General features: G+C 33.6%; 1 protein-coding gene across 1 annotated transcript; it reads right to left on the bottom strand.

Moving 5' to 3' along the window:
- Positions 1–13,322: 13,322 nt before the first annotated feature.
- Positions 13,323–14,718, bottom strand: LOC110092411 (metalloendoproteinase 2-MMP-like). Its single transcript, XM_020816941.2, has one exon. The coding sequence runs from the start codon at positions 14,561–14,563 to the stop codon at positions 13,514–13,516; it is 1,050 nt and encodes a 349-aa protein (XP_020672600.1). The 5' UTR covers positions 14,564–14,718; the 3' UTR covers positions 13,323–13,513.
- Positions 14,719–16,297: the final 1,579 nt, after the last annotated feature.

Below are 16,297 nucleotides of genomic sequence, written 5' to 3'. Positions count from 1 at the left end.
AAATTTATGGGATACGAAGCTATTTTTTATGGAAACTTAAAAAAATAATAATTTCGATGTAATAGTTTTACATTCTCCTATACAAAAAATAACAACTATCCCAAACGGATTCTTAATTAGCTTTTTGAGCATATAAATATCAATTTTCACTTCTATATTGTCTATGCCCACTATCACACTAATTCTTTAAGTGTTAATGAAACTATACTTTCAATGAATAAAAAACAAAAATATTTTTAGTAAAATTTTAATAATATACATAAATATAATAAAACTTAAAAAGATATACAATTTATATATTATATATGACTTCTTTTAAATCACTAGAAAATAAAATCTGCCCTTAATCTTCCCAAAATTTCACCACAATAATAACAAATCATAATATTATATACTACACTAATTTTAATAATTTTAATGAAAATTCAAAGATTTTGAACCCCATCCGGATACGTTTTGCTTCAAAATATTCAAAAAAAAAAATTCATTCACAAATTATAATTATAATTTTGTTTTATTTAATCACTAATATGTTAATCAATTTGATGATTCATAAGAAGAACTAAGTTGGCAAAAAATGCATGGGTTTAATATGCTGCTTTAAATATAGTACAGTATAAAGCCAGGATGAGAACAGGATGTGCTCATTGTTCTGATCACGTGTAGTACGCTTTGGGCAAAATAAACTACAAAATGTAATGCACGCACGTAAGGGGCTGGGTGGCATCAAGATTAGGGCCATCATGTGAACATAATGGCGCGAGCGCGCAACTGATGACCTCATACTCAGAGTAAAGCACAGCTCATCCAAAAACCCGTTAGAAATTAGAATTATGTGTTGGCATTCAAAAATCAAAATGCTAATTGTACGTAGGGATTTTTACATACATAATACTTAAAAGTTTCTTATTTATTCATCTAATACCTAAACTTATCTATTTACACAAATACCACATAAAATTTATTTGACTTTTTAAAATATCATTCTGTCTTCCTCTCCGTTAAAACCTGACTGATACCTCACACACTGGCTCCTTCACGCGTGAAACTCATCTTTTTGTTCGTGAAAACCATCCGCCTGCTCCCTCTCTTTGGCTCTCGGAAATGGTGTTCGGCTCGCTACTCCTTTTCCCGCTCAGATTGAACGTTTTCTTTCTTCCAGTCATCACATTGTGCCTCGAACTTGGGAAATCACGGATCAGCTACCTAAGTTTGGCCAACCTTGTTTTTCCCTACAAAATCGACATGTTTTCTGCTATCAAGGAGCGTTCTTTCTTAATCTCTTACTAAGAGCTAGAGCATCGTTTGGTCTGGGAAGAATTCTGATCATATTTAGATTAAAGATAGCAAAGCAGGTATGCGAGTGATTTAGAATATGAGCATGTGTCAGGCTTTTACTAAGTCAGCTATTTTGTTTGGCTAGCGAACATGCATGTTTATACGAAGAGGTTTGTAGAGAGGGGTAATGGCGGATCAAGGCTTGGAGGGGAGCCAACCGGTTGATCTATCTAAGCATCTGTTTAGTATTGTTCCCGAAGAGAGGGAGCAGGGAGCATGTGAGAGGCAAAAAGAGGGAGCAGTTGGACGGTTTGTGCGGTATCGGGCGAATTTTGAAGGAGAAGAAGAAGGAATGATATTTTAGAAAGTGAAATAAGTTTTAGGTGGTATGTCTGTAAATAGATAAGTTTAGGTGTTGAGTGAGTAAATAAGAAACTTTTAAGTGTTATGTATGTAAAAATCCCTTGTATGTATTATATTCTCTCTATTCATCATATTTTAAAATTCATAATAAAATTTCAAGTTAAAATTTTCAATTTTATAATTATTTTAATGATTTAGTAAGGCTTTATTTGAGAATATTTTTTTAATGTTTTGTTATTACTATTCCTAAGAAATTTTTATGATAGGAAATTAATTTCTATAAGAACTTAAAAAAAAAAGTTATTTTTTCATAACAATGTCAAAATTATGTTTATAAAAAGCTATAGTCATCCCGAACAAATAATAAGATATATATAAATACATAAATTTATTTATCTATTTACATACACATAAAATTTATAAAAATATATATGATTTGATGTTATGTGTATAACTTTTCAAAATAAATTTTAAAGCACGTAAATAAGTAAATAACTTTGAAAGTCGTTATGAGAATATTAAATATACATTTTTTAAAATTATTTTAATTATTAATTAAGGCAACGTGTCTGAATCCATAATTAGAATACGAAGCATGAACCTGACCTGCCTAGCAAATGGGTTAATCTGAACCCATAATTAGGAGTGTCAAAAAGGGTCAACGGGTCGAGATCGGATTCGGGTCAAACCCGATATCAACCCGCCTTACTTTGACCGGACCCGACCCGATTAATGTTTTGGGTCAATGATATAACCGGGAAACCCGATTTGTTTAATTTAAAAAAAAAAGGAATTGTTTAGCGTGTAAAAAAAATAAAATTTAAGTATATTTACTATTTAGAAAAATATTAGTGCCACTTCCAAATTTTCCTAATATAAAATAGTTTTTCTTATTTCAAGATAATTAAATCAACAATAGCCATTAGCAAAATAAAGGAGCTAGAAAGGTACAAATTGCTTCTACTTTTTCCTATTATGCAATAGTAGGACAAGCTTTGTAATTGGAATCATCCAACTCCAGATGTAGGAAATCCCTTAGATAGTATATAGCACTATAAAGCACTGTGAAAGTAGAGTTTCATCTTGTTGGAATATCTTGACTAAGACCTTTTTTCCTTGTGTACAATAACTCTTAAACGGAGATCGTCCCCTAAACGTACGACTTGTTTTCCTTTGACCCAAACGGCCTATATATTTTATTTTTCCCTTTGCTCCTCTCTCGTGACTCACGGCCTCGAGCACGGCTTTCGTTTTCCCTTTCGGTCCTCTCTCGCCCCAAAACGGAGACCGCCGTTGAAGATATTTATGTTTGTCTTCTAAACTCTAAGGGTCATGCTATTTGCATTCTTAATTTTGATCATACAGCTTCTCTTGACTTCGGTAAGTCTCAATGAAGATATGACAAAAGTGCTCGAACACCAACCCATTCAATACATTAGAAGGTCAAATAATGCATGATGATACATGCAATAAATAAATCACAAAATTTTACAGAGTCAAACTTACAATTAGCCATAGAGATAGATGAGCTAGAGGTTATTTGCAACATAAGCTAGCCTATATCCTGCATATCTCTTTTCTTACAATTTTGAAAGTGCTGTCTTAAATTATCAATGTCATTTTTGCTATCACATAGATATTATGCACCACATTTCTTACATTTATACATTTATTTATCATCTTTGTTATTAGACAACATCTCAAAATGATCTCAAAATGTTGAAGATGGAGGAGAGGAGAGGGGAGAGCTGACGAACGAGAGATGATACACGTAGAATAGAAATGAATAGCAGGCCAAAGCATATACACATAGAAATGAATAGAGCGTAAGCGTATGCCATAAACCTAAATTAGACGACTCATCTCAGGAGTTCACATGATCTCACCGCTTGGAGCCTTGAATAAATCCGGGTTAAATCATGCTTTCGGGTTGACCCAAATTTGACCGAGAATTTCAAACATGTCAAAATTGTAGACCTAAATCCGACCCATTTTCCAAATAAGTTGACCCAAACCCTAAAATTTCGGATCAATTTCAAGCCGGGTTTTCGTGTTGTGTCCATTTTTGACATCCCTACCCTTAATTTTTCGGATCAATTCTGGGTCAGATTTTGGTTCATGCCAAGTATTGACACATCTGATTATAAGCACGAACAAAAAAATAATTTGTAGAAGGGGAACCGGGCATATTAAAAATGTCAATTCAAAACTACCAAATCTCAGATGGAAATAGGGCCCACAGAAGACCAAGGTCACCCACATGTAATATTCTGCAGAAGCCGTATTCTGCATCCGTGTCACGCTTTTCTAAAAAAAAAATTAAAATTAAATTCCGTCAAATTTTAGCATAAAAAATTAAAGCCATCAATATTACCTTTCATAAAATTAACTTTTTTTTTCTCATATAAATGGGATGCTACTTTGGGCATATTATTGGATTCGGACATCGGATGTGTTCGGAGCCCAATAAAAATGCGCCACATCGCCTCTTACTTGTTACTAAGCTCGGTACTGCTCGTTACACAGTACATCACAGTACTGCTTGGTACTGTGAAGTACCGAACGTAAGCTATTTTCAGTGTTCGAACCCAATAATCTCTCGCTACTTTGAGTTAATATCTCATATTTCTTCCTTTGAAGCTTTTTCTAAACCCTTAATTTCCAAAAAAAAAAAAGCTTTTTCTAAAGAATTATTGCTTTGCTTCGCCGACCTAATTAGAGGATAAACATATACGTAAGTAAAGATGGTGGTAGCCGTCAGGTTTACGTGGGCCCAACTCAGTGAGCTCCACGAGGGAACGCAATAATAAAAATATAAAAGCAATAACAAGCAAGAACTTTTTTTTTCATAAGGAATCTGTTTTTTACTATAATTAATTTTACTGAAGCGAGTGGTTGAACGTCAACAAATACTTGTAATATTACATAAGATTCTGGTTTAAAGCTTTTTATTGTGATTAAGAACTTCTAATCATTTTTAGCTTAGGTTTTATTTAGGACAGCTTAGGCTTGATTTGTGATAATTTTTATCATTATTTTTTTTTTATGTTTACGTGGGCCCAATTCAGTGAGCTCCACGAAGGCATTCAATAAAATCAATAATATGTTTATCTTTCTACTTCTTTTTATCTATTGGTCGTATTATAATAGCTTACGTTATAACAAGTTTTTTTTTTTATAACAACTGGTGAATACCAACATTTAGGCTTCATTTGGGGCGGCTTTTTTATTGCTTTCTAAAATAGAGTTTTAGTACAAAAATAAAAAAAAAAAATTGTACTAAAACTCCGTTTTATAAGAAAGCAATAAAAAAGCCGTCCCAAACGAAGCCTTAATTATGATATTATAAGATTCTGCTTAAAAGCTTTTATTCCATGATTCTTTTTTATTTTCCTAACGGGGTAAATACTCACCCCACCTCCGTAGAGGAGGTGCTTGGCGGAGTAACCAATTCTTTGGCGGGCATAGCGGCAATCAACCCCACAGGTGCAAGATCATGCACTTATTTTCTCCCCACATAAGGGGTCGCGCCACTTGAGGGAGGAAACGAACATGAGTTGGGGGTTCCCAACAACGCTTGCCCACCAACCTAGCTAAGCCCGATGGGATATAATTTAGTTAAACTGATGATTATGCCACATAAAAGTATTTGTTTTTTAGATTCCGGCTCTGTTTTTAGGAAAGCTTATTTTCTGGTTTGATTTTTGAATTGAAATTAAGTTTTTTGTTTGATCATTTCTTTTTTTTTCTTTTAAAAAAAATATTTATACTACAAAAATTATTTTTTAAAATAGCGCTAAAAATATTACGTTATGCACAATAATTTTATAATCATGCTTATAAAAAATTGTAATGAACCCTCCATGATGAATTTGGCATTGGGGCGTTATTCTAAATAATTTAGAGACCCAATTTTACTTATCATTTCTTAGTTGAATCTTGAAATTTTGTCCTATGATATGTAAATATTATTATATTGGAGTTACTTCTAAAAGTTTATTTGGGATGTTTGAAATTTTTTATAAAGCGATAGTTGAAGGCTGATGTGAAGAAAACAGCTTTTTTGAAACTACTTTCTATACATTAGTTTTACAAAACATAAAGAAAATCATCCAAAAGGAAACTTTAGCGTTGTCTCATGTTATGATTATTTTCCTCATTTTTTTAGGAGAGCTTTGATAGCTTTTATAAACATGATTTTCTTAGTATAGAAGCACCACTAATTATCCTTTAATTAACCAATAAATCTTGTTGAACACTTAATGATGATAATTATATTAAGTATTTGAAGTATCATTGGGTGCATCACAAAGCACATTTCGAAGGCACATAGTTCAACAATCTAATACCACAAGTAGCCAATGAGATATATCCCGAGTATGTTTGAGAATACTCTCGAATAAGGAATCAGTGCTCATGTTCAAATTAGAATAGAAGTGATGGATGTCAGTTTGATAATGAAAATTAGAATAATTAAATGATCAAGAAGTCAGGTACCAAGTGGGTATGACACCCCAATCAAAATTTCATGGTTCTATTATCTTGAGTTTGTCTGTGCCCTTATTCTACTTAATCAAGTGGTCATGATCTTATTAGCAACCATGAGTTATTTCATTCTAAGGGACCTCGCAGGCTAAGATTGTTGACCTGATCCGAGGCTGCATTTATGACACATTAACTTTACTATCAATACTAACTAAGGCGACATAATGGGCATGAGAGATGGAAAATAAGAAGAAATATATCTATATTTAATATTTTAAGCTCTAGTAGCTAAGAAAAGTTCAAAAAAAAAAAAAAAAAAACTTCGGGAAAACAGACCATTTTCTAAAAAAAAAAAAAAAAAAAAATCCTAGTATATTCTTTCTCATATTTCATTTTATATATTTTTAATAATAAATATTATTTATCGAATTTTTGTATTAAATTTATTATAATTAAAAAATATATTTTTGCTCTTTAAAATAATTTGGAATATTAATATATCGTAAATAAATAAATATTTAGTTAATAAATTGAAAATTACATTAGAACACATAAATAAGAATTAGATTGTCATTACAATTGTTATTTTAATTTTTTTGTTATTCGAATGTATTCTATATTTTGATTTTTTTTTATATTGTATTTCTCGATATCTTTTATGTATGATAATTCTATCTTAATTTTTATCTTAATGTTGTAACTTAAATTAATTAGTTATGTAAAAAAAAAATAGATTTTTTAAAAATAAGATATTTCTAATTTATTATTTTAATTAATTATAAAAAATTTCTAAACTTCAATCTTTAAAATTAATAATTAATTTTCAAATTAAAAAAAAAAACAATTGGCGGATGAACAGTGCGACGCCATATTCATCTCCGATCAAATGTCTTAAAAAATAGAGCTTGGTTAGGGGAAGGAAGAACGGCAAATGTTGGTTTGATGTTCCATTGGAGTTGCCCTTATGATAGGGTTTGATTTAGGCTTCGTTTGGGAAAGATTTATGATTACTTTCAAAAGTAACTTTCAAGAAAAATAAGCTTTAAAAACAATAAGAAAGCTATCATAACCAGAAACTAAAAACAGTAAGAAAGCTAAAATGTTTTAATAGAGATTGAATTTATGTGTTATAATCATTCTAAGAGATTTGATTTTAGAATTGGCTAAAATTAAGTTAGATGTTCTAATTGTACCACTACTAAATTAAGACTTCGTTTGGGACGGCTTTCCTGCTGCTTCTTAAAGCAATTTTCTATCATTAAATTTAATTTTTTTATTAAAAAATTACTTTAAACAGTAAAAAAGTCAGTCCCAAACGAAACCTAAGTGTGAAAAATATTTGACTTGCTAAAAATCTTTTACTTTATTGGATTCTAATGAGCCCTTAGACTCTTAAGAGAGCAATTTGAGTAATTTATTGAGGTACAATAAACTATCATTAGGCCAACTTTTTTTTACCACCGCGCTGAAACTATACTAAAAATTTGGTAAAAATGAGCAGCTTTAGCATAAAAATATTTAGTTAAAAAAATTATACTAAAAATTTGTTTTTAAAACAGTAAAAAAGCTGTAAACCTTAGGCTAATTAACATAATTAACGTAATTTATGCTTGCAATTAATTTTAGTAGGAGGCTCCTTACTTGCCATTAAGATGACAATAATGATGATATTTGTTCTATTTTCTAAGAAATATTTGGTAAATGGGTAACCTTCAATTCGCTTTCTGCATTTAATGAAACAACTGAGCCCTAAAGACGATAAATCTTAAGGTTTTCATTAGAACTTTTCACTATATTTTTCCTGTAGAAATCAGCAAATAGAAGGAAAAGAACACCATGAGATAATTGCCTAATTAAGAACGTAAGAACCTCAATGGGCTTACCTTCCGAGAAGAAGGTCATCAAAGAAGATTGATATATTATAGAGTAAGCCAGAGCAGATAAATAGAGCAAAAGAAACAAAAAGAAACCACAAATTCATTTCCCAGAAAAGAATTACAAAATTCAAAATGGCTTAAGTTAACTATAAATGTACAAATAATTCACAAACATCGAACATTCTGTCATACAAAAGCATATCAATACAATAGCATAACCATAAGCCAATCAATGAAATGTAATAACCACCTATATAAGCTTCTATTGTGAACTATGACTAATCTTCACTAATATCCTCTTAGTGTTTATGGGTCCTCTTCTGATATTTGTCCTTGATCCAGTTGAAGCCAACGGTGGTGCCGTGTTTCACCTTCTTCAACCCGGTGGCGGCAGCCGCCTTCGTCTTCTCAACGCCGTTCTTCTTTGCTTGACTGCCGGCCTTTTTCGTCGGCACCGGATCATCGCCGTAGTCCCACTGATCAGCCCATGAGTTCTCAAAGGGGGTGCTTCCCTCCATGGATAACTCTATAGAAGGAAATAGAGAATCAGAGAATTTGAAAGAGATATTGAGATGAGCTGAACAAGAGGAGAAGGGCCATATTTATAAAGTGTAAGGTGTAGAAAGAGAGGCCGCCGGCTGGTCTTTGTTTGAATTGAATTTATAAAAGCCTTTGACACGTTAATGTTGGTTGAATTTGTTGGTCAGTTTTGTGAGAGGAAGCTTCTTTTGATGATGGAATTTTGAGATATCTTTATTTTACTTGATGGATTGGATAAAAAGGTTCTTTCAGACATCATCAATGATGCAACTGGACAAGTTCCCCTTTTTTTCCAGCTATAATTTATCTTATTAGTTTTTTTTGTCATATAGAACATATTATACAGCACAATAAGACTTTGTTTGAAATGACTTTTTTTATTGTTTTTTATAGCTATTTTATAGAATAAAAATTAAAATTTTTGTAATAAAAAGTTGCTTTAAAAGCATTAAGAAAGTCATCCCAAACAAAGCGTAGACGATTTTCTTATTATTTTTTAAAGCAGTTTTTTAATATAAAAATTTCATATATTATACTAAATGTTTATTTTAAGTAACAGTAAAAAGTCCAAAATGAAATCTAAGTCACGCATGCTTTAATAGAGTAATGATCTTTTTTTTTTTTTAATAAAAAGGCACTAAGTATTTATTTTAGTCCAAAGAACTTCGAGTCGTATAAATATTAGGCTTCAAGCATACGATTGTGCGGACGTCATATTTATATTGTTATGTATTAAATAAATGAATCATATTTTTCATATATAATATGAGATGTTCTATAACTCGACCCAATAAGCACATATAAAATTGTTAATTTTTTAAGCACATTTTTATGACTCCACTTGTATGGTAGTAAAGCCTTCGAGTAAAAAAAAAAAAAGGTAAAGGCTTCGAGTATAAGAGTGTTGCGGGCTAGAATATGTGCGGCGGTAGAGTTAAAAAGTATTCGTCTTAGCGTTGCACGGATATTCAGCACACAAACATAAGATAAATAATAACACCAGAATTTTTACGTGGAAAATCTTGAAAGGGGAAAAACCACGGGGCCACGCCCAGTTGAAAGATTTCTACTAGTGTTTGCTTGAATACAAGAGGTTGACTCGTCCGTAACTGTTAGGACGATCAGATTATAATGAATCACTTATGTATTGAAATCAAGATACAATGTCGGGCAGAGTTTCAGCGTCGTTCAGAAGTTGGGCAGAATTCCGGCGTCGTTTGGGCATTGGATAGAATTCTGGCATTTCTTTAGCGTCGGGCAGAACTCCAACGTCACTTCGGCGTCGGGCAGAACTCTGACGTCACTTTTGAGTCTGGCAGAACTCCGGTGTCACTTCGGCGTCGGGCGGAACTCCGGCGTCGGCAAAACTCCGGCGGCGGTGGTCGAGGAGTTATTCCCTTCTATCATTCTCTTCTCTAATTCTTCTATTCTTCTCGCTTGGGTCTTCCCTCAAGAGGAATGAGGTGTCTATTTATAGATTTTCTGGAGTTGCATGTCCTGTAAATAGATGAGGGATTAGGGGCAAATATGGAGTGGTTCGGATGAACGGCCGATATTGAATCTTTTGATTATGGACCGTTCGTCAGACACTTGAAGATCATAATGATGTCAAAATTCGGCGATCTTGGGCTCGTTGGATTCATCTCATCGAGCCACTCGATTCTACTATAAGCTCGTCATATTTGGGAACCATTTGGTAACTAAAATCGCGGTTTGAACTTTCTAATAGTGCTTTGGGTGCTTGATTTGGACTCATTTGAGCTTGGATTGAGTTGAATTTGGTGTCGTTGGGTTCGTATTTCCGAGACGATCAGTTCGACTATAAGTTTGCTGAAATTGGAGTTCAGATGATCCAAGAATTAATTTTTGAAATTTCCGGCTTGATTTTGCCTCGAGCTTCGTGCTCGATCAAGATAATTTTTTTTTTTGATGATATATCAGAGAGTGTGAATAAGCCAATCTAACATTCCTTATTGACTAGCATGTGATGTCTACTAATGATCAATATTTGTTGGCCATTGACATAAAATGCCTGTCTTCCCAACAACTGCTTATTCTCATCTCTTATCAGGAGAACAATCAAGCCAACTATGGAATGTCACAGAAATTTTAATGTTTCCTATCAAATATCATTTACATCTACTAATGACCATTAATGATCGATTTCTGTCTGCCATTAATGTTCAATGCCCTTCTTTCCAATCACATGTTCTTCCCATCTATCAAAACAAAGACCAAGTCAACCATTGCTCAAATTTTGAACTTCACCTAACATTAACTAATGATTAATATACAAGATTCTTTAGCCATCACTCAACATCTATGAATGACCAATGTCCGACATTCACATTCACTAACATTTGGCACACATAATCTCGATCGTTTGTTCTCCCCTCCTAATAAGATAGCAACTAAGTTGATCATTCATTATTGCCAGCCTAACATTCATTATCTGCCCAATACTTTCTAGACGTCAAAATCGAACACCTATTAATAACTAATATAAGAAGAATTTCTTGTCGATCACCCAATCTCTAGTCAAGTCAACATCGAACTAACGATGGTATCTCAATACTCTTCCTACAACTTCCATAGGAGATCTCTTCATGGAATATATAATATTTTATATTAATGTCTTCTATCATTTTAGGGAATGACTTCATTTTTAATTTTTAACTCAACACAAACCTCCAAAATTTCAATAATATCAAAATTCACTTTGAAAAATCTATTCTTAATGACTACCTCATAGACTTCCTCCTATGAGAACACACTAATGATTAAAAGGTGTTCCTAGTAATCAATTTTACCCTAATATACAACAACATCACAAAGCATGTTGGGCTCAAATGTTAGATAAATGGAATACTTCAAAAAGGATTTCTATAAGAAAGGTTATGTTGCCTCCACAATTTTGACATAAAAAAAAGATATTACTTAGTCTAAATATTGTGATAATCACATAATAAATAAATTTTTTACAAATTGCAATTTTTCTGTACTTAGATTGGATAGTATGTTCGACATGATAATTGGATTAATGTATTTATAAAAAATTGATCTGCATAATGGGTACCATCAAATTCTAATTTGTCTTAAATGGATTAATATATTTATAAAAAATTGATCTCCGTAATGGGTACCATCAAATTCTAATTTGTCTTAAAAATAATATAAAATATCATTTAAGACACCTTCTAGATTATCAAAATAATATGTTGTCTTTGAGATTGCCCATCAAACTCAATACCATTATTAAATTGATGAATTAAATGCATAGGGTATTCATTGGTAAGTTTCTAAAAGTGTACTTTATTGACATTGTTTTACAACTTAACTACGACTTTGCATCTTGATGACTATGCTAGGTTCATGTATAGGCAGTGTAAGGTTATATTTTTTAGCTTTCTCTAAAAAATCAAAGCCTTTCTTGGCTGGTTAATTGGTCAACACTAATTTTGTCTCTATTGTTTGACTCTAATTTACCTTTTGAATTCTGGGTGGATACACTTCATACAGCAATTTACATCATCAACAATTACCTTCTAAATTTTCCCACAATAAGTCCACCTATGAGTGTTTATATCAACACCCACGAGATTATAGCCAACTTCAAACATATGGTTGTTTTTGCTATCCACGGTTTCCCATTGAACAGATCTCCCATTTCAGTCATTGCCACAAGCTTACCTGGCTTCTGAAACTTCATCCAATGCTGACTGATTTTTGGATTCCAAAACTTCAAACAATCTTACTTTCAACCCCGCTGCACTTTCATCAATCATACTTCGGTTCTTCTCAAGTTCAAGTCAGCAACGATTAGCTTCTTCCAATAGCTCAATCAGGTCAAGGCATTCTTCCGACACCAACTCGGAAGCTTCTAATGCCTAATATTCTTCATGTTCTCAATCTATCTCACAATCTTCACTCAATTCATAAATTAACTTCTGACAATCCGTGCTATATTATTTTTTATTTTCATGGCTTTATTATTAAGGACATCCTGACCAACAAGATACTTCTCCAAGGTCTCAATCTTCACGGTTTGTACACTATTAGTTCGGCAACACTATTTAATTTGCCGGTAGCCTTTTTCGGCTTCATCTACAAAATTTTTCACCTCCCAAACCACTTCTAATTTTTGGCATCAATGTCTCTAACACCCCTCTTTGACTACTCAACAGTTGCCCTCAGCCTCTCTCCCTATAAGCAAAATGTACACATTTACCTTTTTTTTTATATTTACCAAAACTACTCAATATTTTGAGTTTAGTCATACTAATGCTTGGGGACCTTCACCCATTTTATCAATGCAATCTTACAAATATTATAAATTGCTTGATGATGATTTTTCCCACTTTTATTGAGTTTATACATTACAAACAAAATCTGCAACTTACTCTATATTTCTACAATTCAAACTATTTGTTGAAAAACTGTTTCAAAAATTCATTAAAATTCTTCGCTCTATGATTACGCAAAGATAATCTACATAAAAACTACATGCTAAGGAGTAAGGGCATCCTAAGCCGAAAAACTCATTTTCCACTCAAAAATACAATAATATCGCATACTTTCGTTTTCAAGAGCAGCTTGCGGACAACAAATGCTGATCTAGGATTTAGAGTTTAGGGTTTAGGAGATGCGTTCCGTTGGAGATGGCCTAAAGGATTGTTTTGTTGAATTTTATTTATATAACAACATTTAAATAATATACAACTAAATGAGAGTAAAAAAATAAATATATATGAGGTATTTATGCAATCATCATCGTGCTACGATCAAGAAAATAAATAAATAATATTTAAAAGCTATTATTAAAAAATAATATCAAATTAAATAATTATTATATAATGTAAAGCTAATTAACTCATCCAAGCTCCCAACTAGCCGCACCGCCCAGCCGGGCAAAGGTCAAAAGGAATTCCCAATCGTTTCTGAATGTCCCAACTACCAATCAATCCAAACTCCTACAAGACGAACTCAGTTAGAATAGACGCCACCGCCGTCGCCACCAGCGCCACTACTGTCAACGCCGCCCGCTCCGGCACTCCACCGCTTGTCTCGGGGCTACTCCTCCGCATCGACTCCACCCCAGAATTCGGATTCCCCCCATACAACCCCTGAATCCCCTCCACATCATCCTTCATCAATTCGACCTTCCTCGTCCTCGTCCTCAACGACGGATACATCACCGCCTCCGTTGCGGACGAGTGTCCTAACCCTAACAAATGTCCTATTTCATGCACCGCCACGGACTCCAAATCCACTGCGTTCTCTTCCTCCGCCGCCGTTACATCCCCTGTCGCCACCCAAGCCTCTGCCGCGTCTAGATGGAACCGCCCGTCCGTCGGCGAAAAGGCGTGCGCCAGCGTCCCCAACACCCCATCAAACGCCTCCCCGTCGCCGTGGTCTCCGCGGTAAAACCCGATTGTTATGTCAGCGTAATCGGAGTCCGGAGGCGAAACCTCGGTGAAATTAAGCGTGGTGGCGGCCGACCAACGGGCGAAGGCACGGGCGAAGACGTTTTGAAGGGTTCGTCTATCGATGGAGATGGAGGAGGTATCGGTGAGGGCGTAGGTGAGGACGCGTTTGTCTGAGGGCCAGGAAGGAGTTCCGGCGAAGTAGGAGTAGAGATGGCGACCGCGGCCGCTGGAGTTGGGGGTAATGTCGGGGACTCCGCAGCGGGGAAGTGATAGGACGGAGAGGGTGTTAGCGTCGAGAGAGCCAGTGGTAGGGAGGCCGAGATTGCGCTGGTAGGAGAGAAGGGCGGCGGTGAGATCGGAGTCGAAGAGGTCGGAGAAGTTGGAGACAGGGGAAGGGAGGTAGCCGAAGCGGTGGAGGTAGGATTTCAGATTAGGGAGGAGAGGGTTATAATCGCCAGGGTTACAGCCGGTGAGATTCTGGAAGAGGCTCCATGGGTTGGAAGGGAAGGAGAAGGGGAAGGAGGAGGAGGAGGGAGGGGTGAAGCAGAGCAGGAGGAGGAAGGTTGTGATTAGTACTGTTGTTGTGAAAGGCATCGATGCTATTTGGAAGTTAAGATTGGGAGAGGATTAAGGTGAGATAAATATATGTTCTGTGTTAGTCAATATATTTAATGATATTAGTTTAGAGAGCAGTTAGTACTTTGGTAGAAGATAGAAATTTGATATTACTTCAAATTTCAAAGTTTTACTAATCGTTTGGTCAAATAGGAGATGTGGTCTTTTTCTTTGGGCTTTGGTAGAAGGGGTTGGGGGAAGTATTTCTCACATTAATTTAAAAGGAGATTATTATGATAATTTATTTTTATAGTGAGGTTTATGTGCATTAAAAGGAATATAAAATTAAAATTTATTTATTTATTTATTTATTTATTTTTTGAAATGAGGTACTCGTTGTCACTCCCGAAATGATGTTTGGCGTCATGACTAATCCTCAGCTCACCTAGAAGAGGCACCCTCCTTAGAAACCTCTTGACCCGCACTTAATTGGACGAAATCTGCATGCTGAGATTTGTTCTATTTTCTCTAAAATTTTGATACTGTTTTTCTATATTCATTTCGGTATTTTTTATTACTATTTTTTCTTTTCCAGAAGTTGTTTAAATTGTGAGTGGCTCATGCAAAAAAGGGTAGATGCATTAATTAAGGACCTTTCAGTTTGATTCAATATGCATAACATGAAGCTATTTAGGTGAGTATGGACGAAATCCGCTAACTAACATGCCAATAGGATGAAAATTGGGCAATAAGATGGTTTCATACGCTTTTCAAGGCCGGTATTAATTTTGATCAATTTAATCAATTTTATTTCATTAATTCAGATAAATATCATGCTTCATTCTAGTTCTTATTATTTTATACAATAATTAAAAAAAAAATTCTTAAAAGCTTCAAAAAAATAATGGTCAAAAGCTAATCCCAAATGCAACATTAGGAATCATTTATAATTTTTTTCTTACTATTTTTTAAAGTAGTTTTTTATTACAATTTTTTTTTTCAAAAAATTTTGTGTTAAAAATCTGCTTTATAAAGAATTATGAAAGTTATCTCTATCTCAAATGAAGCCCGTTTGGGACGACTTTCTTATTGCTTCTTAAAGCAGCTTCTTAGTATAAAAGTAAATTTTTTGTACTAGGAGGATGCTTTAAAAAGCAGAAAGAAAGCAGCCCCAAATGAAGCCTTAGTGTGATGTATAATCTCAATTTAATTAAATTCAATCTATGAATTAATTAACCACAGCCCATATTCAAATTGTGCAAAATTTACAATAGTAAATAAATGTTTTTCCAGGTCTAAATAAATAAGTCTGAAATCATAAATAACTTTATGCTACGTAAGTTGACTTCATAGGACAAGTTTAAGTTAATTGAAATAAAAATCAAATCAGATGGTAAAGAAAACTTTTTTTTGGAATTGTTGTGCGCGATATAAAATATTTCTGGCAAGAATTAATCAATTATATTATAAGGTTGTTGAAACATGAAATGTTCAGCGTTGTATATTTTTGACCAAAAATAGCTCTATTAAGACCAGTAAATATACTTTCCCGAAAATGCCCACAACCATATGATTATAAGCAAAAAAAATTCATTGTTTATATAATAAGAAAAGATCGTTTGATTCTTTATGAAGGTCTAAAATAATTTAGACTTAAAGAATCATTTTAGTCTAGAATTATTTTGATTCCTATTTTAAGGATTATTTTATCTTTCATAAAGATTAAAATGGGCAATTTTTTTTTTCTTTACATAATAAATTATCTCCATCGCT

The sequence above is a fragment of the Dendrobium catenatum genome, unplaced genomic scaffold (genome assembly GCF_001605985.2).
Source record: "Dendrobium catenatum unplaced genomic scaffold, ASM160598v2 fragScaff_scaffold_72, whole genome shotgun sequence".
Classification (NCBI taxonomy): domain Eukaryota; kingdom Viridiplantae; phylum Streptophyta; class Magnoliopsida; order Asparagales; family Orchidaceae; genus Dendrobium; species Dendrobium catenatum.
The sequence above is the reverse complement of the archived record's forward strand: the minus strand, read 5'-3'. Positions and strand labels throughout refer to the sequence as shown.

Excerpts from the sequence above, each read along its gene's own strand:
- LOC110092411 (XM_020816941.2), bottom strand. The coding sequence starts at position 14,563 with ATGCCTTTCACAACAACAGTACTAATCACAACCTTCCTCCTCCTGCTC.